Source organism: Zingiber officinale, chromosome 2B (assembly GCF_018446385.1).
Source record: "Zingiber officinale cultivar Zhangliang chromosome 2B, Zo_v1.1, whole genome shotgun sequence".
NCBI lineage: Eukaryota > Viridiplantae > Streptophyta > Magnoliopsida > Zingiberales > Zingiberaceae > Zingiber > Zingiber officinale.
In genome coordinates, this window is record NC_055989.1 from 88,775,128 (window position 1) to 88,800,167 (window position 25,040).

Below are 25,040 nucleotides of genomic sequence, written 5' to 3' on the forward strand. Positions count from 1 at the left end.
ATAGATTTAAACAAATTATGTTCAAAGAATTAGTTACATATTGATTATCTTAACAACTTGATTTTTAGTAGCAAAGCATCCTCCTTACAAGTAATCATGGACTAATGTAATAATAGTTACTGAAGGAATGTCCTGGATGTTGGAAACATAGGGGAAAGTACCAATACAATTCAAGTGATCACAAAGACATGAAAAACATAGAAGATCTTTTCTTTAACCCAGCCAACATAATGTCCCTGAAAACAAAATGACCCAACTGCACTAAAGTAAATTAAGGAGTTACTCATATTTTAATACAGTAGTGTACCCAAAGGTCATGGTAAGTATCAGCTGCTCTATCTCGATTTTTTTTCCTTTGTGTGTGTGTGTGTGTGTGTGTGTGTGTAACATAGACTAGCGACCGAGCGAATCGAAGGCTTCTGTCGACCAAGAGAAATAGGCTAAGGCCGACCGAGCGAAGAGTCCGACCGAGCGAAGCTTAAGACCGACCGAGGGAATCAAAGGCTTATGCGGAGCAAGTTGCTGCCGAGTGAGTTGTTGTCGAGCAAGTCGAAGGCTTCTGCCGAGTGATTTGCTGGGCGAATAGCAACGTTTCCTAGAAAGCGGTCAGACGAGTGAACTGAGTGAACCGAGTCCTGCGACGAACGCAGTTTCCTTGAAATAGATTCACCTCACCTCCGGCTATACTTTGAGACTTTCTTGGATCGTCTATTTCCCAGGATACAATGGTGAACCTTGATTCCCACCAAGCACTGATAGTCACATCGAATTGAGAGGTACTCGACTGCTATTACGGGCACTCCACCGAGCAAGAAATGCACGATAGAAGAGATGAGGAACGTAGGTGGAGATTCAGCCTTTCGTGTGCATAACTTTTTGTCATATGATCGCATCCTCCTTATATAGGAGCTCAGATCAACAACAACATTAATGATAGATTAATGATCATTACTCACCGAGATATGAAACGCCAACGTTTCACTCTCTGCATTAATCTCTTCCGTTACAAGCAGCAAAAGGTTTATGTGACAAAATGTTGGTTGTTCCACTTGGGCAAATTTTGTCTTGACCGGTCCAGCATTTAGTGCGCGCAGGTCGTGCCCACACACAAATCAACATGGTTCAATGTAATCCGAGCCCTGGATTCGCGCCCCCCACCCACACCCACGCATGAGAGAGAGCATCTCCTCATGCATTTGTTCACATTGTCAAAATATGTGAATCAATATAAACCAACCAATTTTCCTTGAAGCTCTCAATGTGGGACACAAATCTCATTCACAATAGAACTTCTTTCTACTTCCACCTCTTTTTCCATTCACATATATCCAATAACTCCCTTAAGACCCTGTATAAATAGAGGGATCCACGCTCATAGGGGTGTTGTCATGTGTGGTATCGATTCCCTACTACACGGGATTTTCCTATTCTTTTTAGTGGAAAAATAGATAAAAAATCTCTCTTGCTTGTAAGACTACGTTTGGTAGGGTGTAATATGTCTTGTAATGTAATCAGGATTACATTACAAGATTGATTATTTTGTTTGGTTTAATTTTAAAATTGTAATGTAATGTAATCTGGATTACAAAATGTAGTGAAGTTTTGTAATCTGGATTACAAAACAAATACTATGTAATCGGATTACATTACGAGGTCACTGTTTAACCAAAATTTAAATGCCGAATATACCCCTAGTCCATTGTGGCCGCCATCCACTGTCGTCGGCTGCCGCTGCCCACCGCCGGCGACGAGCCCACCGCCGTCGACCCCGCCTGCCGGTCGTCGCCGGCGACCACCGCTGGCCGCCGACCACCGCCGCCGCCGGCACAGGTGCGACGACCATCGGTAGAGGTCGCAGGATATTTTTGTCATTTTATAATAATACGAATTACATTCTTTATAAAAAATAATGGACATCAAACAAAAGAATGTAATCATCTTTGTAATCAAATATTACATACATTATATTACCAAACGTAGTAATGTAATCAAGATTACATTACATTACATTACATTACAAATTTGATTATATTACAAGTAAGATTACATTACACCAAATCAAACGTAGCCTAATTTTCTAGAGTGAGCATATATACAATCGACCTTATTGCTGACTTTCTTCCGTGATTACTGTGGAAATTGCATAAGGTATCTTTATTATCTGTTTGCTACATATCATTCTAATCAAATGATCTGGCAATTAGTGTTTCTTAGATCTTTATGCTTGCTCTACTTGCTTCTCGGTGAAATGATTTGTTGTGTGTATATATATATATATAAAAGATCTTGTATCTATTCCTAGACCTAACTGTTCTGTGAGGAGACTGATTATTACTGAAGATGAGAAAGGGAATGCCATGAGATAGGGATTGGATGCTCATACTTGTCGACGAGGACGGTAACAGAGGCCTTAGAGTGGAACATTTCTTCCTGCTCTTTGTAGCGAAACCAGATTTTACTTCCCTTTTAAATGATCTTTATACCCAAGTTATCTGCTTGTCAATTTTATTTAATTTTATTTTTTTATTAATTTTGTTTACTATTTTTTATTTTATATAATTTTTAAAATAGATAGAATCGTTTCTTTTAAATTATCTTCCTAATTCGACACCTCACTTCACTTCTTAAAATATATTCTACACTTCACTTTTTATATATATTTTTTAATGTATCTATTTTTCAGTTTTATTTAATTTTTATTTAGTTTATTAGTTTTTTTAATAAGTTTTATTTGTTATTTTTTCCATCAATTTTTTTTTATTTTATTTAATTTTTGACACATGTCAAAACCTCCGGTTCTTTTTAAACTACCACTCCTCAAACTCTTAACAACTTCTGACATATATCAAAACTTTTCTCTCTTTTAAATTATCCCCTAGTCTCCCCTCCCTTTAAATTACCCCATCCAACCCTTGACACATGTCAAAACCTCTCACTTCCTTTAAATTACTCTCTCTCCAACCCTCGACACATGTCAAAATACCTTCCTCCCTTTAAATTACCCGCATTCAACGCTTGATACATGTCAGAACCTCTCCTCCTTTTAAATTATTTCCCTTCCAACTTTTGACACATGACATTGGTTAGAACCTCTCATTCTCTTTAAATTATCCACCCTCCAACCCTTGACACCTGTCAAAATACCCCCTCCCTTTAAATTACCATTCTTCCAACCCTTGACACATGTCAAAATTTTTCACTCTCTTAAAATTACCCACCCTCCAATCTTTGACACATATCAAAACACCCCTCTTCCTTTAAATTATCTCCTCCAACTCTTGACACATGTCAGAATCTCTCCTCCCTCTAAATTACCTCCCTTCCAACCCTTAACACATGTCAAAACCTCTCATTCGCTTAAATTATCCCCTTTCAACCCTTGACACATTTCAGAACTTCTCACTCTCTTTAAATTACGCACCCTAGAATCATTGACACATGTCAAAATACCCCTCTCCCTTTAAATTACCTCCTCTAACCCTTAACACATGTCAGAATCTCTCCTCCCCTTAAATTATCCACCTTTCAACTCTTGACACATGTTAGAACCTCCCCCTTTAAATCCTTCTCTCATACTTCATTTTCAGTCACACCTCCCTCCACTGTTATCTCTCTCTCAGCCTCTCCTCTCTTTCTAGAACATAGTTATTTTCTTAGCTATTATTTTTCATAATTCATAGAAGAAAATTATGGTTGACTATTTGGGTTTATTTTTAGATAGTTAGTCAATTGAGAATGATGTTCCTAGTAGAGAGAGTATCTCCAACAACAATTATTATTATACAGCTGAATTTACCACATATCAAGTTAGTTATTATCATTGTTTTATGCATATTCGTTATTTATTTTATAAGTAGAGAAATTATGTTAAGATTAGATAATGTCATACTCATACACCTTTATTATATTTTTATATAGATATTTAAAAATAGAGAATATATGATAAATTGAGCGAATACAGTTGGTCTAAAATATGGTATTGTAGTGGTTTTTAGAAATTCTGCTAATTTAAAAGGTGGCAAGCTGCCAAAGTCTCATCTTATGTATGAAAGAGGTGGAAAGTACAAACCACCATGATATCTAGTCGATGGGCAATCCTTAAAAAAATACCGGGACTAAAAAATGTGAATGCCCATTTGAACTATGAGGTATACTAATTATCTCCAGATGATGTGATGTGGGGTTTAAGGATTGTCTATGGTTTTTATAATCATCAATCAGTAGAATATATTGATGACCATAAGTACTCATGTAGGTTAAAACCAATAGAGAAAGAATTTGTGCTCGACATGGCCAATAACACCACACCTCGTGAAATTCTTAGTATTTTGAAGGAAAGAGACCCGTCAAACACTACGGGGATCAAAAGCATTTACAATGTCATTTTCGCAAACAAATTCGCTAAACGGGACCGCCTAAATTCTATTCAGTATGTCTTGGAGTAATTAATCAAAAAAGAATACCTCCATAATTATCGTACAAATCCAATCACAAATATTCTTTGGGTTCATCCAAAAAGTCTAGAGCTATCTGTCAACTTTCGGTCAGTGTTGATCATTAATGTCACATACAAGACTAATGAGTATCAGATACTACTATTAGAGGTTATGAGTATTACATCAATGCGAACTTACTCACTTATGTTCGCATATCTTAATAATAAGAGGACAGAGCAACTGACATGAGTATTAGGTACCTTAAAGAAGTGAATGGTTGAAAAGGAGTCATCGCTGCTATTGGTGTTTGTTTTAGATCTGGATTTGATGCTTATTAATGTCATTGAAACATGTTTTCCTAATGCACGTCATACTCTTTGTATTTGGTATATAAACTAGTGTGTAATGAATACATGTTCCCCTATGCTTGGTCTAAAGTGATAACATTTTTGTGCATTGATACGGGTTATGTTAGATGAGTCGAGCAAGTGAAGGAGGGATTTAAGTCCAGAAAGATAGGAAAGTTATATTATCGGTCGAATAAAGGCCGAGCGATTGTCTCGGTGCCCATATATGCTCGGCCAGGCAAAGTCCACCCGAGCATGAAGGTATTTAGCTTTATATAATATTCCCAGTATATTACCGGCCGACCGCAGGTCGAGTGAGCGTCCCCGTGCTCATATATGCTCGACCGGGCAAAGTCCGCTCGAGCATAAAAGTATTTAGCCTTATATAATATTCGCAGTACATTACCGACCGACCACAAGCCGAGTGAGCACCCCTGCGCTCATATATGCTCGACCGGGCAAAGCCCGCCCGAGCATAAAGGCATTTAATCTTATATAGTATTCTCAATATATTCCCGGCCGACCACAAGCCGAGTGAGTGCTCCCGTGCTCATATATGCTCGATCGGACAAAGTCCGCCCGAGCATAAAGACATTTAGCCTTATATAATATTCTTAGTATATTACCGGTCGACCGCAGGCCGAGTGAGCACCCCCGCACTCATATATGCTCGACCGGGCAAAGCCTGCCCGGGCATAAAGGCATTTAGCCTTATATAATATTCTCAGTATATTATCAGCCGATTGCAGGTCGAGTGAGTGCCCCAGCGCTCATATATGCTCGACCGTGCAATGCTCGCCTGGGCATAAAAATATTTAGCTTTATATACAACTCTCAGCATATAACCGGCTGATCATAAGCCGAGTGAGTACCCACGTGCTCATATATGCTCGGTCTGGCAAAGCCCGCCCGATCGTAAAAATATATGCAACAGGAGGTAGTCTTAACAGTATATACGACCGGCTTGAACGATCGACCGAGATATATGCAGCAAGAAACACTCTTAATAGTATATACGATCGACTTAAACGATCGGTCGAGATATATTCAGCATGAAACACTCTTAACAGTATATACGACCGACTTAAACGACCAATCGAGATATATTAACAAGAAACACTCTTAACAGTATATACGACCGACTTGAACGACCGACTAAGATATATTCAGCAGGAAGCACTCTTAACAGTATATACGACCGGCTTGAATGATCGATCGAGACACATACAGTAGGAGATATTCTTAATAGTATATATGACCGACTTGAGTGATCGACCGAAACACATTCAGCAGAAGGTATTCTTAACAGTATATATGACCAGCTTAAACAGCTGGTCGGAACATGCTTAGCAGAATATTTGGTGGGAAATATCTTCTAGAATCCTCTTCAATTATGATGACGTGTCCCCATTATTAATGCGAGTCATAAATGATAAAACAGGTACATCTAGGGTACGAAAAAGATTCCTTAAAGGATTATTGGATGAAGCGTAGAGAATGACTTTATCTCCTAACAAAACTCTAATGAACCAAGGACCACCTCATGACTATGGAGGTCACGTGAGGTGGTATAAATAGGGAGATCTTCTCCGTTGGCAAGGTACGCAAGTTCTAGCATCTAAACTCCGTTTTTCACTTCATTTACTCTTCTTCTTCTTCTTCTTCTTCCATCTTTGAGAGAAACTGACTTGAGCATCGGAGGGCCTAGCCAGGGATTCCCACCCTAGTCTTAGATCACTAACGCTTTGTTTGCTCATCTCATTGTGCGTAGGAGCGTTGAAGAGTCTCTTCAGATCTTCGGAGTTCGTCTGCATCGGAGGTCATCATCATCCATTATATTGGAACCAGTGCACATCTCCGCAGATCTCAAATAGGATCATGCGTCATGACACTCACTCATTAGTTCATCAACAAAGTGGTCTTACCAGTAGAAGTGGGATGTCATGCGCGAGGAGTATCAATGATTCGAGGGTGTTCTAAATTACTTTTGGGAGATATGGTTAGACCCTTACAAAGAGCGATTTATTTCAGCATGGGTTGATATATGTATGCACCTCGGGAGTAATTCAAGTCAAAAGGTATAGTCACTTTATAGCTTTATTTATTTCAATTTTGTTCATTGATCCGGCGGTAAGAACAGGGGACCCCCGTTCTGGGGAGTCAACGTCACGTGGAAGTCAAAGGGCCAGGTGGTCGATAGGAGAAGGATGAACCGACCCGACACCCGAGAAAAGGTTGGATCAATAGGCCGACCGGAAAAGCAATGGCCGATCGCCCGGCCGGCCGACCGGTGTCCAACTGATGGCAAAAGGCGCCCCGGCGGGAGTCGGGGTTCCGGCGCTCGTTGAACAGGATCATAGGGCCGAGCGGATGACACGCTCGGCCGAAGACATTAGGTAGCATACTGCTAACAGTCTCCACAGAGCACATTACCGAGAATCTCCCAAGTAGATCACTATATATGACCGGTCGGACGTAAGGCGAGTGCTGGTTGGCCGGACGACCGGCAGGGAGTAAGGAGAAAAGGACAAGGGACATCTTCTGACAGCGGGCATGCTCTATAATCCGGCCATACTTCAAATCTTACGACAAGGGGTTCCGCTGTCCCATCGAAGACATGCTTGAACTGTAGCAGTATGGTGTCAGGTAAGCCTTCTGACAAGCCCTTATTGAGGTATGGGCTGGGGACACGTATTCGCCTCGGTATGTGTGCATGAGCTCCTTCCCAGCTCTATATAAGGAGCCTCGCACTTCACCGGAGGTACGCAATATCACATATTCGACGTCATTTTCTTGTTCGCTTATCTGACTTGAGCGTCGGAGGGTCATCGCCGGGAACCCCATCTCGGCCCGACTTCTGTGCAGGTTCACCGGAGGCCCGTGCGAACAGTCAGGAGATCTACGTCAGCCGCTTGGAGAGCGCCACGTGCCCAGCGTCCGTTGATTCAGCTTTCGGACAGGATCATTCATTATTGTACTATTGTAATTCTTTTCATTATTAAAACACAATGTATTTTTTATTACAGGGCAGAGTCTGCACATGTGAGACTGAAGTTATATTTGGGAGATATCATGTCATCCCTACAAACATTACATAAGATGTTGAGAATTCAATTCAGGGATATTAAGAAGTCGTTAGAGAGATCTTTCAACATTCCACGCCATCAACATTTACATGATGACATTTCCAGTCAAATAAAGTGTCAAATTTAATTAGAGACAATGAAGTTGATTTCTGGTCAGCTAAAATACGTTGAGGAAGCATCTCATCATCTAGTCGGCAGATGTAACTGTTCTATCAAAATTATATACGGATTGTCATGTGAGCACGATCTTGCACATTATCGTTACTTTTCCATTCCAATTCTGCTACGGAGTATCAACGCACATTGGAGGAGATTGTCTATACACGTACATTCATTTAATGACGAGGGAGCACACCCCAATAGAAGATCCCACGTTGTTGAGATATTAGATGGGATGGATCCACATATGCGAGAGCATATGATAGATAAGGTTTTCGATATGATAGATCTATCTTAAAGTACAATTCGAGCCCCTTCATACAACACAGAATATATAGGTCGACCTACAAGTATATAAATAAAGTAGACGTCGCATACCTTCTTTTGAAGATGCATCATCCACTTAAATCTAGGGTCACTCAACCATCTGCAACATCTCGAGGGAGAGGAAGACGAGTCCCCTCGGATGGGTCTAGTAGCTAGCATATGAGGTGTTGCCACCATGAGGTCTGGGGTTCGAATCTCGGTAAAGTCGAGGTAAATGCCTCCCTTATGTGCTAGTCACTATTCCAAAGGCTAGTAACTGCCCGTGATTTACCTCCTCCGTGTTAGCCCTTGGACGTGTTGGCGAGGGCGCTAGGGGTGAGCGTATTCACCTTTTGCCACCTCGAGGGAGAGGAAGACGTGGAAGGGGGTCGAAGGTTTGCAATACTCAAATGACCCATAATCACTCTTTAGTTCCACCCATCCATAATACTTATATTGAGAAATTACTTGTGCCTACAACGTTATATTGCTCACACTGTTGAAGTTCAACCTGACGGTCATTGTGGATTCAGGGCAATAGCTGCACTAATTGGGTATGGCGAAGAAGGTTGGTTTCAAGTACGATTCGAGTTTATAGAAAAGACTCAATAAAATAAGGATCTATATGATCAACTTTATCCAGATCAAAATTTGGTAGCCAATCTATTATTCTCATTAAATTGGTTCAAGCCGTGGGCACCAAAAATATATTGGATGGACTCTATGCCTTTTGGAATTGTCATCGGATCAAGGTACAATCTTGTACTGCATGCATACATTTGTTGCGAATGTTGGGAGTTGTTTTACTCACATGCCATTAAGAACTTCTCCATTTCAAAACCAAGAGCATCGAGAAATAGTTATTGCCCATGTTGGCAATCACTTCGTGCAAGTTTTCTTACAACCTCATCGCCCTGTACCATCCATTCCAACGCGGTGGTGGCAACATTTATCGTATGAAGCTAAAGGATGTGTTACTCGTTATAGGACACGTGTTCATTTATAGTACGAAGTAATAGGTACACCACCAAATGCGTCCAGAGCAGAATTTAGAGACAATATTGATTAAAATTTCTATTTTATATATTTTCATGTATTTTTTTTTGTGTATTATTACATGTACTCTTCATTTGAAAAAAATATTTATTCATAAGCTATAAATGTAGTTGTTAGTATTTTTATTAGTTTCATATATATAATTTTTATTTTGATCCATATTTTTATATTTTTTAAAATTTTTACAAATAATAACTCCTAAGATCTGTAATTAAAAAATAAACAAAAGATTACACACATATAATAATAAAAAATATTCAAAAAGAAAAATAAAACTATAAAAAAATCATATTGATAAAAAAAAAATAAAAAAACAAAAAAAAAATAGAAGCGTAAAAAGGTATAAGCATAAATACAATTAAACTTTAAGCTGGGGGAGGAGAGTGTGTGAGGGTGTGAAAAGCATCTCTCAATTGCTTTTTATCTAAATCCGACGGGAAAAATGTTGACGAACACATTTATAAATTTATTTGTCTATTTTTTTATAAATAAACTCTAAAATATTATTACAAATTTATCCATCAAAAAGGAATATCCCTAGACACAAAAAAAAAAAAAAAGTGTTAGTAAAGAAAAAACAAAACCGATAAGTGTGTGAGCTACTTGATTTGTTGTCTGTCGTGCATATAGCAATTCGACTCCATTAATATGTTAGACCCAAAGCTTTAGAAGGGGAGTGAATGGCTGTTGTGGTTCTTTTAAGTTTTTTAAATTAATCGAGAGTAAATGTAGCAGAAAGTAAAAGTAAAGAAAAGAAATTACTGATACTTTTCTTTTATTTGGTTCGGAACTTACGATAACTCTTACTCTAAGGCCCATATTTGGGAGTGTTTTCATTGGATAATCACTAATTAATCGAGTCGTAAAAAAAGCAATTCGAATTTAAGTACAAGTAATAGAAAAATAAAGGATACTGATGACTTAGAAGAAGATATCTTGAGTGTAGTCGTCATCGGAGTAGCGTTCGGGCGTCGTAGAGTCGTCTATCGAGCATCGCACAAGAGAGAAACTTGTAAAAGAAGATGTACTAAAGGTGCTAGTCGAACTTTCCTTTTATAGCCATATCCGGGCTCTTGTACTCCTCCCCGAGCACCCCCACTGGGCTGATTGACGTGCTTTAGTCGAAACTTCATCCAGCAAACTCTATCCATCTTCGGGAGCCCGGTCCGATCTGGGCGCCTGGACCGTTGATGTCGGTCGGTCAACCAAAGCGTGACACCATAACTTGAAGATGAAGTTTGCCCGATCTCGGCACCTATGCTAGTCCGGGCGCCTAGACCGTCCAAGTGCCCTCGGTGACGAAGGTTGGCCACCTGACGCGCTTTATCTCAACATTGACCCGAACGCCTGGAGCAACTTCGGGCGCTTGGACCCAATCTAAGTGCTTGGAAACCCTGTTTTCCAACTTTTATGTCATTTTAATCACATGCACCACAAAGTTAGAAACAAGCAATAATATGTAAAGTAATGAAACATATGATAGTCTTCGGATTGTCCGGTCTCGACTTTGAGTTTCATTGAAACTCTAGGTCGGACCGACGCCTACTATTCCCTTTACGGAGAACGTATCCTTACCTACTCCTTTTAGAAGAGTTTACCTTTTACCAAAACAGTCCTCCAGGCCATTTGAACTTTTGCTCAGCATCCGAGACTTCAGGATATTCACCTAATGTCTTCGACCCTAAGATTTCTTGCCTGGTATTCACGACCTCTAGGACTTTCACCTAGTGTCCTCAACCTTAGGATTTTTGTCTGACGTTCTTGACCCACCAAGATTTTGCTAAATCCCACTGACCGGAACTTCCTTACCTAGTCGGAAGTAGGACTTTCTACCTGCCTAGTGTCCACTAGGAGTTTCTTTGACTAGTCTCAACTAGGACTTTCACCTTGCCTAAGATTACTTAGGACTTTTCTGTACACTGAATCAAACTTATCAGTATAACAGTAAGACTTAACTTTGAAGTCTTTGTCAATATTAAAACTAAAATTCGAACGTCTAATACTCCCTGCACCAACACAATCCTATCCAATAAAAGTTTGATCTTTCTGATAGTCGTCCCTGAACATCCCAAATCTTCAGATGAGACGATGACTGCTTGCACCACCGTCAAAGAATATGAGGCAACTTGGTCGATCCTTGCGTTCAGTTGAGAAGCTATCTGGAGGCCCTCCAAAATTGCTATAAGCTCTCCATCTTTCACTGAAATCGGTCGTGTGGTTTGTTTTCTAAATGCCTAAACAGCCTATCCTTGGTCATTACATAACACGCCACCAATTCGATACTGATTCCTGTCGTAATTAAGTCGAAGTGCATTCGTCGGCGGGGGTTGCCAACTACGTAGCTCCTCCTCGATCGGATGGCTAATAACAACACCAGGAAAGTCCCTTTTAGCCCGATGGAAGTCCCATAGCCACTTGACTGCCCAAGTTGCGTCCTTCCTTTGAAAATCAGAGGTGGTTCCATTGCCCAAGTTATGATAGTAAATTCCTCAAACAATTGTCTTTCCATCTGCTACTTGATCTTAAAAATAAAGTTTATAGTGCCTTTATCCTCTCCCTTTTTGACAATAAGCCATATTTCTAAGTTTTTCCACGTAGCTTTTGAATCTGGACATCGAAACAAAGCATGAATGGTGCTCTCGTTTCCATAACCGTAGTGTGAACAATGAGTTAGTAGCTGCTCTACCTCTCTGTAGCCAGTTCTTATTGTACATGTACCCTTTGGATCTTTTGGCCAGAAACGAGAATCCGGAATGGGTTGACAGTGCAGCGGGATTGCAATCACCTCTTCTGCAATATACGACAACAGATTGGCCCTAATCCATGTTTCGTTCCATTATACCTTGTTGGATAAAATGACCAACTTTTGCATCCAGATCCAAGTTTGTTCCCACCACAGGTATTAGATCATTTAAAGTTGGTATCCACTTATCCTTGAAAGCCCGAATTGATTCCCCATAATACAGCCCTTTTTTAAGAAGATCCTATTGGGCGTGTGCATTGACACTTTGACAGCATATCTTGACGGAAGAATGAGTATTGATTAATTGTCTATTACTCTTCCTCTTCTTCCATCCATCATGTAAAATTAAAATTTACATTATGCAAAAAGGTGAAAAGTTTGGAAGGTAAAAAGTTTACCTTCTCAAGAGGAGTTCATCATAAGAGTGAAGGAAGAACGTAAAAGAATGTTTGGAATTTGGTTCGTGAAATTTTGAAAAAAATTTTGATTCTTTAATCGTTCTTCTAATGACAAGTGACAAGTGAAGTTTACGTATTTATGTATTTTATGCATTTAGATCAACAGATCTTTGCTCTAGAGGAGTGATCTCCATATTTATGAAGGTTGTCTCCCAAGTTCTGCATCCATGATATCCACATGTCTGAAGTAGCGTGCTTTCAAAACTCGAGCTACCAAGGATCCTGGTTTTCGAATAAGTCGTCACAGTTGTTTAACAAGTAATAAAAAAGGTAGTCCGGTGCACGAAGTTCTCATCATACGGGGTCCCGGAGAAGAATTCATTGTACACAGCCTTACCCTTCTTTTTACAAGAGGCTATTGTTGGACACAAACAATCTAATGCCGGATATTTATGGGTATTAGTTGAATTTAAGCTACACTGAATTAAATTCAACTTACAGTCGAAATGACCTGAGCGGATAATTTCAGGCTGCCAGCAAGCGCTGGTTTTTGTAAAGTGCAGAGCGAAAGACCAGGTCAGCAGAGCGGAAGACCAGGTCAGCAGAGCAGAAGACCAGGGTAGGTCTGCAGAACGGTAGACCAGAGCGATAGGGCAGGCCTGCAGAGCGGCAGACGAGAGCAGTAGACCAGAGCTGCAGTGCGGAAAACAAGAGCAGCATGACAGGTCTGTAGAGCGGTAGACTAGAGCTGCAGTGCGGAAGACCAGAGCTGTAGAGCGGCAGACCAGACCAACAGATCAGAGAGGCAACGCAGGTCTGCAGAGCGGAAGACCAGAGCGGCAAATCAGAGAGGCAGCGCAGGTCTGCAGAGCAGAAGACCAGAGCTGCAGGGCAGGTCTACAGAGTGGCAGACCAGAGCATCAGTACAAGTCTGCAGAGCAGAAGATCAGAGAGGTAGAGCAGGTCTGCAGAGCACCAGACCATATCTGCAGAGCGGAAGACCAGGTCTGCACTTGATCTGGCAAAAGACAGATCGGGCGAGGAGACTGGCCGACCGGGAAAACTGACCGAGGCCTGCGAGTAGAGCTGTCAGACGGGCCAACCCGTGGCGGGGCGGGTCGGCCCGTGGCGGGCTAACCATTTGGCGGGGCGGGGCGGGCCAACCCGCCAACTTGGCGGGTTGGGAAATTTCCAACCCAACCCATTCTAAGGCGGGTTGCGGGTTTGGCGGGCCAACCCGCGGGCCCATCAAAATTTTTTTAAAAAATTTAAAAATATTTCATATATTCAACATTTTACTTCGAAAAAGTTTTCTACACTTAAATGTATACATAAACATGTATTTTAAATATAAATGAACACAAACGAGAACTTATGTTGGATGAAAAATACTGTTTTTATTTCAAAACTATAACAAAGAAATATAATAAATTGGCCTAAAATTTAGCTTACATGTGTTTTTCAACCCACGGGCCAACCCAAGCCCGAGCGGGCCGACCCGCGCGGGTCGCGGGCCTAGGCGGGTCGGCCCACGGCGGACTTGGGTTGATAAAATTCCAACCCAACCCGCTTAAATTGTTTGGCGGGGCGGACCAACCCGACGGGCCCAACCCAAATTGACGGCTCTACCTGCGAGAGTTGCAGTTTCCTTGAAACAGATTCACCCACCTCTGACTGTGCTTCGAGGCTTACAAGGGTCGTCTGTTTCCCAGGATACAATGGTAGACCGTGAATCCGACCAAGCACTTGTGGTCACGGCGAACTGAGTGGCACCCGATTGCTATCACGGGCACTCCGCCGAGCATGAGCTGCACGACAGAGGAGGAGGAAGAAAATGGAGAGTCTTTGCTATGCTGTGAGCGTAACCCTTTTGCTTGTAGTCACATCCTCCTTTTATAGGAGCTCAAATGAACGACAAAATAAATGATCGATTAATGATCATTACTCACCAAGCTACGAAATGTCCTGCATTAATATTCCTTTAATGCATCCGCTACATAAGTAGCAAAAAGATTTATGTGGTAAAATGTTGACTGTTCCACTTGGGCGAATTTTGCCCCGACTGGTCCGGTATTCGTGTGACAGGTCGCGCTCGCACACGAGTCAATCGTACGCACCCACGCGTGAGAGAGAGTCTCTCCCCATACATTTGTTCACAACCTCAATGTATGTGAATCAATATAATAAATCAACAAAAGTGTCTTGAAACTTTTAATGTGGGACTAAAGTCCCATTCACAATGGAGCCTCTTTCCTCTTCCATTTCTTCTCCATTCACTTATTTAACAGCTATTTTCAGGATTCGAATCCATGACCTTTTAGTCACATGACAATAACTTTATCGTTGCACGAAGACGGTTTAACAAGTAATGCCTTATTAAAACAATCGATCTAATTTTTGGAAACCCATACCACCTCGGCATTTTTGTTGACAATGAGCATCCCATTTCCTTCCTCCCATGTATCTTTTTCCGCCCTATATCAAACCCCCACCAAAAGTTAGTACAAGCTGTCTCAAATTGAGAGCAAATGGAAGTTGGAATTCAAAAAACAAGATCGCTTGAAGCACTGCCTTGATTAGTACTTGCTTGTCTTGGGTCGGAAAAAACGTATTGCTCCACCCAATTTTCTGTCCTTCAGATATATAAATATGAAATAGATTTTATTTCTATATAAATTTATTGCTTGTCTTAAGGATTCTACCGTTCCAAATTTCATTTATATTCCATATTTATTTTTTTATACAAAATTATATATAATGTGGTATCAAATTTATTTTAAATTTCATCTTAAATTTCTTTTCAAACATTATATTTTATTAAAGTGAAATTAATTTATATAAATCTAAAATAAAATTTATTTTCATTTTAAAAATTTATTATAAAGTCTTATTTTCTTGTAAGGTTGGACTGGAGTTGGACTGTGAGTTGAGAACAAAATTATACAAAACTTAAAATTAAAATAAAAAATTCAATGGATTCATGGTCCGTGGGCTGACTCATCTAATTCATAACTCAAATTTAAAATTTTCAATTTTTTTTATATTTTTTATTTTTGATGGACTCGTGAACTAACATGCCTAATACTCAACTCACTGGATTAGAGATTTCTTAGCTAGTCAAGATGGCGGATGGATTCATTTGACCACTATGGAAGAAAAGACAAAATTTGAAATATGGTAATAGAGAATATTTGGAAGAAAAAGAGGCATGACGGTATGTTTGGGAGAAGGTGAGGGAAGGATAAGTAATGGAAAGATAACCTTTTCCCATGTTTGGGAAGAAGGTGAGGGGAGGGAAGGGAAACTTTTACCCTTTTTTACCCCTCAAATGACTTATTTCCTTACACTCCAAATCGGAGTGTAAAAAAGTTACCTTCCCTTTCATTTCCTTTTATTTCCTTTAATGATTGGGTTTAGGGTTTGGGCTACGATATTAAATCTAAAAAATTTTCAAACCAAACAAATTATTTTAGATGCTAACAGAGTGTGAGACATAAGTTGTATAGCATATCAAAACTATATATATATATATATATATATATATATATATATATAACTTTGTTATGTTGGGCGACGCGAGAAAGTGCCTCTAATGGTCGGAGGCACCTCCCCCATGAGAGGCGCCCACACGCGATGCCCAGGCGTGTTGCCCAGCACGACAAATATATATAATGATGTCTTTTTCTGCTTGCTCGAGCTTCTCCTCTTCAAAAAGCTAAATCACCCTCTACACTCGTGAGATCTAATAGCCTGAAAGTTAACATGAGCTAAAGGCTGGCTTGCTCTACCTGCGTGACCACTCTGACATTTAAATCAGTCATCAGTAGAAGAGAGCTAGGATTTGTAAAAATATGAAACTAGAGGAAGAAAAAGAAGAAAACTTAGTGGAGAAAATTAATAAAATCATCATACAATTCTTGTTGTTTATATAATTATCATCAGAGCATCTTCATATCCTCTCTTATATTCTCCTCGTATGAGTGAGTGAGGGAACTAGATCTAGCAACTGTTAATTGCTTATCCATTCATTGGACGCTATGTATTTGGAGGAAGGCAACTAAAAGACCATATTCAACAACTGTTAGTTATCTTTCCATTCATCGAGTGTCATGTATTCCTATGAAACACAACTAGGAAAGTAGATCTGATATCTACTACAAGCTTCTTCATTAAGAAGATGCCATATATCCATCATTCGTAGGCGGTCATGGAGCTAAGTCTGAATACCTAATCATCCGATTACTCAGTGGAACCTAGATTTGAGCATAGAGATTGGGTGCTCGGTGTAATAAATTAATATCTGATGTGGCTAAAGATGGTTTGCTCGTCCCAGCGCCTCCATCAATCTGTCTCTAAATCAACACGGAGGAAGTAAATCACGGATGACTACTAATGGTATAATTAGTGTAAGTGGCCAAGACTTAAGAGAGGACATGCTCGGACAGGCCAAATTTCGACCCCAAAATTTTACGTAATAATACTCTATATTTTAACTACTGTACCATATTAAGAGGACAATAAATTAGTATCTGAGTACTAAGGCGGGGTGATTGATATAACAAATATCTGAATACAAAGTCGAGATGGTGCTCAAGAAATAACTCGGATACCCGATACCATCGAACTATATGAAAGCAAGTGCAAAACACATGGCAATTTCAGAAGTGCAAAACTCTTCCAAGAAAATTGCGCATTTTCTTTTGTTTAATTATTATTTTAAGCAAAAGTTAAAAGAATATTTCAAATTATATAAATCGTTAAAAGCATATTGCTTTTTTAAAATAAAAGATGTACCATCATATATATTTTATATTAAAAATATCAATATAAAAGATCAATTATTTTATTTTTATTAAAATGATTATATTTAGAATATTATTATGTCAAATACTATATAATACAGCAGCTACTAGGTAAGCACTGTACAATAATATTATATTAATTATTAAATTATTGCAGTACCTACTAAATAATTACTACAATATATAACAACCACATTTAGCTAGCTAATTAGAGTTACTATAATACTAGTACTAGCAGGTTGTCTTCACAGGCTGACACAATTTATATCTGTATGTTGTGTTGATATAATAGGTCATGGAGTCAATCCTAATATGTGGATAATGCCCTGTTGGTCATCTGCCCTCTCATATAAAGAATCATTGTGCTAGACAAAATCCCCCATATGCTTTACCCACCTTCCGGATCATGTGGGGTAGTCCTGGAGGGGCCTTGCAAAGAGTCATTGTGTTGGGAGAAACCCCTTATAATTTGTTTGTGTAATCGACCCCTAGAGTTTTGATGTTTGACAATGTACCTTAGTCTGGTCAATTTAACCAAGGGTTGATCTAAACAGGACTTGATGTTTGGAAGAGAAAAGTCTAGTCAGGACTAGATGACTAGCAGGGGTAAGTCCTAACCAAATGATAGATAAGCGAGAAGTCTACTGAGTGACTAGTTTTAACTGGAAGTTGGGCAAGAGAAAGCCATAGTGAGTAAAGTCGGGCTCTAGTGAGTGAAGCTAAGTAGTGGAAGTTATGATGAGTGAAGTCGGGTCTTAGTAAGTGAAGTTAGGTAGTGGAAGTCCTGGTAAGTGAAGTCGGACTCTAGTGAGTGAAGGTAGGTAGTGAAAGTTCTGGTGAGTAAAGTCGGGCCCTAGTGAGTGAAGCTAGGTGTTGAAAGTCCCGGTGAATAAAATCAGACAATGAAAGTCTTAGTGAGTGAAGCTGAGCATCCCTAGGAGAAGACAACCCTAGGAAATATGTGATCGATTGGTTTCCGGTCAACCGCGTGTGGTCGACTGGTTTCCGATCGACCGCGTGTGGTCGACCGAACCAGCGAATTATTAATAATGCTAACATTGTTTTGTCTTTACCATTTAAAATCTATGGTGCTAACTCAGTATTGCAGATAAGTCTTAGTAGATCAGTTTGGTCAGATACTAAGCAAGGCCAGAAAAAATCCAAACAAGTCTGAAGGACTAGATGTTTGGAAAGTAAGTAAAGGTAAGTCACTAGAGGAGAGTGACTCGATAAGAACGCATCCCAGTTGAGGGACAGTAGACATCAATCTAGTTTAGGTTCATTTCGAATCCTTAAATTGAGACCTCGACTAGATACTGATCTCAGGAGAGACAAAATCTAATTACTACTCAATATTATTATGCTAATACTTGTCTTGCAGGTCATTATCTTGTTTATTGCACTAACACGCTTTGCAAGGTAAGAAGAGCAAAAAAGCCTAGGGTGAATAGAATCCGAGGCGCCTTGACACTGTTCATAGAAGGCACCTTTAGTGCATGGAGGTGCCTTCCATAGGATGAAGTTTGGACTTTGTCGTGGATAAGGACCAGGTTGTTCGGGATCAAATCTGCTAGGTTGGAGGCGCCTTTAAGGCCTTTGAAGGCGCCTTCTACAACCCTTATAAGGGCTTCTTGAGCCAAGCTTTAAGGTAAAGTGATATACAAGCTCCTACGCATCCGATTGAGGCTCTTACTGCTTCGACTTCCTGTTACAACTTTGCTACAATGCTGCTCTGCTCATCTACTACTAAGAAGCCGCCCAAACACCGAGCTTGAGCCGACCGTCTTCTGAAAAGTGTTTGGTAAATTTAATTTTTGTACTTAATGACTGCAAAAAGACAAATACAGTGTGTTGTACTTGTACCAAAATTCCTTGTACTCGATTTCCTCTTCTTGAGGTATCGGAAGAGGTATTTTAGTGTATTACCCATCGATAGATCCGCGGGTCCTGGGTCTTGAAATAGGAGTCGCCAAAGACTCTGCACCAAATAAAACCGTTTGCGTTCGTATTCTATCTGCTTGATTTTTTCTTTGAGTTTTTAGTTTTCCACTGCGTACTTATCTTTTAAAATTCAAAAAGAACAAGTTTTCAAAATCACGTGATTCACCCCCCTGTCACGTGCGACTCGATCTAACATAATTTACCTCCTTCCAGATCATGTGGGACTAGGAGTGTAAACTAATCAAATCGAGCCAAATAATATGAAAATATTGATATTTGAGTTTGAGCTTGAAAAATATATATGATATTCGAAGCTCGAAAATACAAATAATTTTGGCTCGAGCTCGGTTCAAAATATAATTCAAGCTCGAGTTTGATTCGAATTGTTTGAATCTTGATTCAAACATATTCAAATTATAATTCAAAACAACTTAAATTTGAATTCGGTTTGAATTATTCGAACATTATAAATTTAAATATATTTATATTAAAATTGTGTAAAATTAATTAGAATTTGATTCGAGTTCGGCTCACCAGTGGCACGTGAACAATTGAACAAAATAGTATAAGTTCGAATTTAACTCGAAAAAATATTCAAAAATGTCTAAGTTCGGCTCACATTTGATAATTTTAAATATGAATCGAATATTTTTCGAGCCGGTTCGAAAAACTCCTGAATTAACTAGCTTCGTTCCCACCCTATGTGGGACAGGAGGAGTCTGGATGAGGATTATTATCTTTTAATGTAATACAGTAACACTATGAGTAAGAGGAAAAACAAGTCCTTGGCCTCTTGGTTTATTACATCTAATAGTCCTTAGCCTCTTTGTTTATTACGTCTAAAAGTGGATAGTTTGGATTTACTTGATCTACTTATCTTATTGGGCTTATATTGTGAGGATTATGTGTAATTTTTTTAGATTTTTTTTTTAAATTTATTTAATTTAAATACTATCACTAAATTCTAAACCCTAAATTCTAAAAAAAAAATAATAGAGAAAAAAATATATATACTACACATAAGGTGAGCACTCTAAATTAAGTAGGGTAACAAAATCCTTCTCTTTTATTCTCCTTTGAACCCAACTCACTGGTAAGACTAACTTAACAACTTGTGTTCTGTTTTTCTTGAAAACTTTTAATCTCAAACTTTGGAGTCAAATCAAATGCCAATTATCCCTCAAAAGCTACAAGAACTGTGCTCAATGACACAGCATGAACTCTCAGAATGGTCTAGCAACATAAGTTCCTGCAAGAACAATCCTTTCCCAGTATCATAAAAGCCACTAATTGTGGATTCAGAGCAATCAAAAAATGGCGTTTTGGGGAAACACTTGGCTAGGAATGAAGATCAGAGTGAATTTACAGAATCGGTTCCTACTCGATCAAAGAAGATGGATTGGAATCTGCGTTTGAACTTTGAACTGGATCAGGGCACTTAAAAATCCCACCTTTGATGGGATTTTAATCTGTCGTCCTCTGTTCTGTCTCGGCGAAGGTCAAGTTCTCACCTTTTCCAGCTTTCCTTCTCATTTTTCCGATGAACTCCCCTTTACTCCTTCTGCGAAGGGCTCCGCCAGAACCCCGCGCTGTAGAACCACGCCGACATCTCTTTCTCCAACGCCACCAGCTCCGGCGAGGCCATCGTCGACGGCCACGCGTCCTCTGGCCACAGCGCCACCGGAATCCAGCCGGCGTCGACGCTGATGGCGTCGTCGTCGTCAAAGACGTCTTTTTTCGGCTGGATGCCTGCTCCCTTCTTCGCGAACTTGGCACCGCGGCCCAGGGTTTGTCGGAAGAGTCCAGCCGGGAACTTCACGGCCGCCAGGTAGAGGAGGCTCGCCAGGCCGCAGGGGCAGCAGCAGAACACGGCCGCGCACCCTGCCGCGGTTTGCCCGGCCGACTCCGCGACGCGCGCGCCCAGGTCCGGCTTCTGCCTGTCCATCGAGATCACCGGACGCCGTCGGTCTCGGAAGGACCTCGCTCCGGCTTCGGAAGGCATGATCGCAGCACGATCAGACAGCTTCTTCGCCGTCTTTGCTATCGGTTTCGGAGACCAATCGGCATATAAAGGATCGATCGAAGGCGAAAGACACGGCGGAATAGAATACGCACTTACCGAGCCGGATAACGCTCGTTCCGCAGCCTCAAAGCTATTCACCACGTGGGATTCGGCTACGTACCTAGTGAGAATCCAAGCTGTGGCGGCGGAGGTCGATATGAAAGCTGAGCTGGACTAGCCGCCATGGTAGACTTTCTATTGATATATTTCCACGTGTGACAGGTCAGCAAATGAAAAATATTGACTCGTAGCAGCATCAATTGTTATAATATGAAAAATTATTATTTTATTATAATTAAAATTATTATACATAAAATATTATTATATCAAAACATTATTTATTTATCCAACATTAAAATCTTAATCCTAAATTCTTTATAGCAGCTATATATTAGCTACTACAATATAAAAAATTAATTATTTCATTTAATCAGAATTAATATATATTAAATATTATTATATTAAAATATTCTTTATTAATTTAATAAAATATTATTAAAATTTTATCAAATAATCAAAATTAATTTTAAATATATAATCGTAGTAGTTACTTAAACTTCGTCAGCATCTCTTCCAAAAGGGCGAACATGGAGAATTCTCAAAAAGTGTATCAATATTTCATTATGCCAAAAGGCGCACCAAGTTACAATTTTACCCATCTATGTCATGAACCTTTCTTTTCATATTTCTCATGCATTCAACTTCTATTTCATCCTAAATTAAATTAAATTAAACACCATTTAAACTAAAATAAATAATCCTATAAATTTATTTATTTTTATTTTTAAGCTTTAATAAAAATATATAAAAAGAAGATTAATAAAATATTAAAAATATTTTCCCTATTTTTAATATCTTTAATTTTTAATATGTAATTATAAAGAGTAAAGAATAACAATAAATTAATAATAAGAGTTGATTTTATTAATAAAAATAATAAAATAATAAAAAATTATTTTGGTGTTGGTCTACCGTATTCTAAAAGTTTTAAATCATTTTGAGTAATGTTAAGAGGACTTTAAATAGTAACAAAGAGCTTATTTAGACATATGTTCATCAAAAAAATCCATTGAAATTGAATGAGCCTAATTGGAACTCTCTAGTCCATCAATAAATTTCGATTGAAATCTATTGATGGATCTAGATGACTTGAATTTCTAAAATTTTGAAATGAGATGGAAGTGTGGAATGTGTATAAAGTCTGAAACTTTCTAACCCTTTTGAGCAATGCTGAGAATTTTTTACGATGATAATGGAGGGCACCCTTAGACTCTAGGGAATTAAAGAAACCTATAGGATCAGAATGAGAATGATCATAGCTCTCGAAATTCATCAATAGATTTTAACCAAAACCTATTGATGGATCTAGACGAATTGTATTTCTAAAAGTTTACAATGAGATGGAAGTATGGAGTGTATAAAAGGTATATATGATGTCTGATCCTATCCGGAATCTGAGTCAGACGAAGGCTGGCTGAGATGGTGCTGGCGTTGATGGAGAGGTGACTTGGGCACACCTAGCGTATGTGCACCGAAAAAATGAACCCCCACGTGGTACTCCTGGATAGTGGTAACGAGACCGGTGGTACTTTGGCTCTACGCACATTCAAACGAGTGCACGGAACATTAGAGACCATAAATCAGGGAAAAAGTCCCCGGTGCAGGTCCTCCGATGCTCAAGTTAGGTACTTTTTCCTAGAAGAACAGTGTACGAAAGAAAGAGAATTGTAGAAGATGAGTGCGTATGTGTGCGTACCTGCCTAAGGGAGAGGACCTCCCTTTTTATAAGACGATGCGTACCTTCAGAGCCTGCATGTTGTCAGAGAATGTCAAGTGTCAGGGTCTGTCGAGTGAGAGAAGATGTATGATGGCCTCCTATTGGTGGAAGAAAGGTTCCATTCACAGGGGATAGCAAACCACTGGAATATTCCTTGATGCATGGCAGTTATTCTCTGACAGAAGGTTATGATTCTCTGACATTGTTTGTTGCTTAGCACTTTATGTCCTGCCTTGGTTCAGTTACGGACAGCTCGGGATGATGGTTCGGATAAGTCACCTGACTTGAGTCTTGATGAGGAGGGTGAGCTATGGCGAGGGCCCCACCTTTCACACTTGGATCCTGAAAGGTCGACCAGGAGGTGTCTTACTAAAAGTACCAAGTCTGGCTACGTGACCGAAGCTGAGGAAGCCCAACCAGTCGGGGCAGGTCTAGCACTACTCCAGGCTGCGCCTTATGTCTCAGATTTGGGACCCTGCTCTGTTTGTACTCGATCGGGAATTATGCGACTGGTGACATGAGGTGGTTTAACTCCTTTATCCTAATTGTTGACTGTCACGCCCCTTTGACTTCTGACCGTCACATCCCCTTAACTTTGGACCATCCTTGATTGTCACCTCCTCTTAACTTCTAGCTATCTTTGACTACCACGTCCTCTTAACTTTTGACTGCCTAATCTTACCGGGCTCCACCTTTATGCACTGTATCACAAATCTCCCCTAAGTCTAGTCCAAGAAGTCTCAAGTTCGACTGAGCAGACTCAAACTCGAGTTTCATTTACTTCGCCTTTGTGACTATAAATGCTATTTCTTTTCTCAGACCATCGGTATTGTTACCTATTTAATTACTCAATCAACCTCGGGCGAAGAGCCACTTTAATCTCTGCAAAAGTTGACTTTCCCATCTTCCTCTTTAAAAGGGGCTGACCCCTAACCACATATACTTACTTTCCTTTAACTAACGCCCACTATTCATGATGTTGAACTTCGAGTTTGGTGAACTACAACACCTTCACCAGCAACTGACTCATATGACCCAATTTCTTGCCCAGAAGGATACGACTTTAGCCGAGATGAGCCCACCACTTGATGGTAGCCCTAGTACGCATCTAGCATGCATATCAATTCGCAATCAGAAGTTGAGGCCACCACTTGATCGATGCGGGGTAAGGGGTAATTATTCTTGGGGCATGCCTTATTCAGATCTCTGAAATCAATGTAGACTCACTACTTATTTCTTGGCTTAGACACCAGGACCACGTTGGCTAACCAACTTAGGAACTACACTTCCCGGATGTACCCAACCTCTAATAATTTATCCACCTGTGCCTAGATAATTTTATTTTGTTTAGTTATGAAGTCCCTCTTCCTTTGTTTGATTGGCTGAGCGTTATTCCATAACTGCTAGTGCTATGCCTATGATTTCCTTGGGCATCCAAGCGAAGACATCGTTATTGCGCGCGAGGCATGCAACCAGCTATGCTTTAAGCTATGGGGCCAGGTTGGATGCTATTTGAGTAGTAGCCTCTGGTCGTCCTAGTTGAATTTGTATCTCTTCTTTTTCTTCATAGATGAGTATAGGAGGCGCTTCACGAATGGTATTAACCTCCATCCATTAGCTCTTCCGAGTTGTATTAGTATCGGTCTTGATGATATCAATATAGTATTTACGTGCTACCAGTTGATTTCCCTTGACTTCTCTAACCTGATCCTCCACGGAGAATTTGATCTTCTCACAAAAAGTTGAAACAATGGTCCGAAACTCATTTAAGGTTGGCCGACTTAATATTACATTGTACCCTGAGGGTGTATCCACCACTATAAACGTCGATCGATGTGTCTTCATTAGGGGCTCATCCCCTCAGAATATAACCAGCTTAATCTGACCGAGTAGCTTAATCTTATTGCCCGTGAATCCATATAAAGGA

The 25,040-nt window shown here is 39.8% G+C and overlaps 1 protein-coding gene across 1 annotated transcript; it reads right to left on the minus strand.

Annotated features, from left to right (window-relative positions):
* Window positions 1-20,312: 20,312 nt before the first annotated feature.
* On the minus strand, window positions 20,313-21,363 carry LOC122049266. Its single transcript, XM_042610674.1, has one exon. The coding sequence runs from the start codon at window positions 21,274-21,276 to the stop codon at window positions 20,827-20,829; it is 450 nt and encodes a 149-aa protein (XP_042466608.1). The 5' UTR covers window positions 21,277-21,363; the 3' UTR covers window positions 20,313-20,826.
* Between the last annotated feature and the right edge of the window lie 3,677 nt (window positions 21,364-25,040).

Bases quoted from the DNA above. Each gene is read 5' to 3' on its own strand.
- LOC122049266 (XM_042610674.1), bottom strand. From the start codon at position 21,276: ATGCCTTCCGAAGCCGGAGCGAGGTCCTTCCGAGACCGACGGCGTCCG.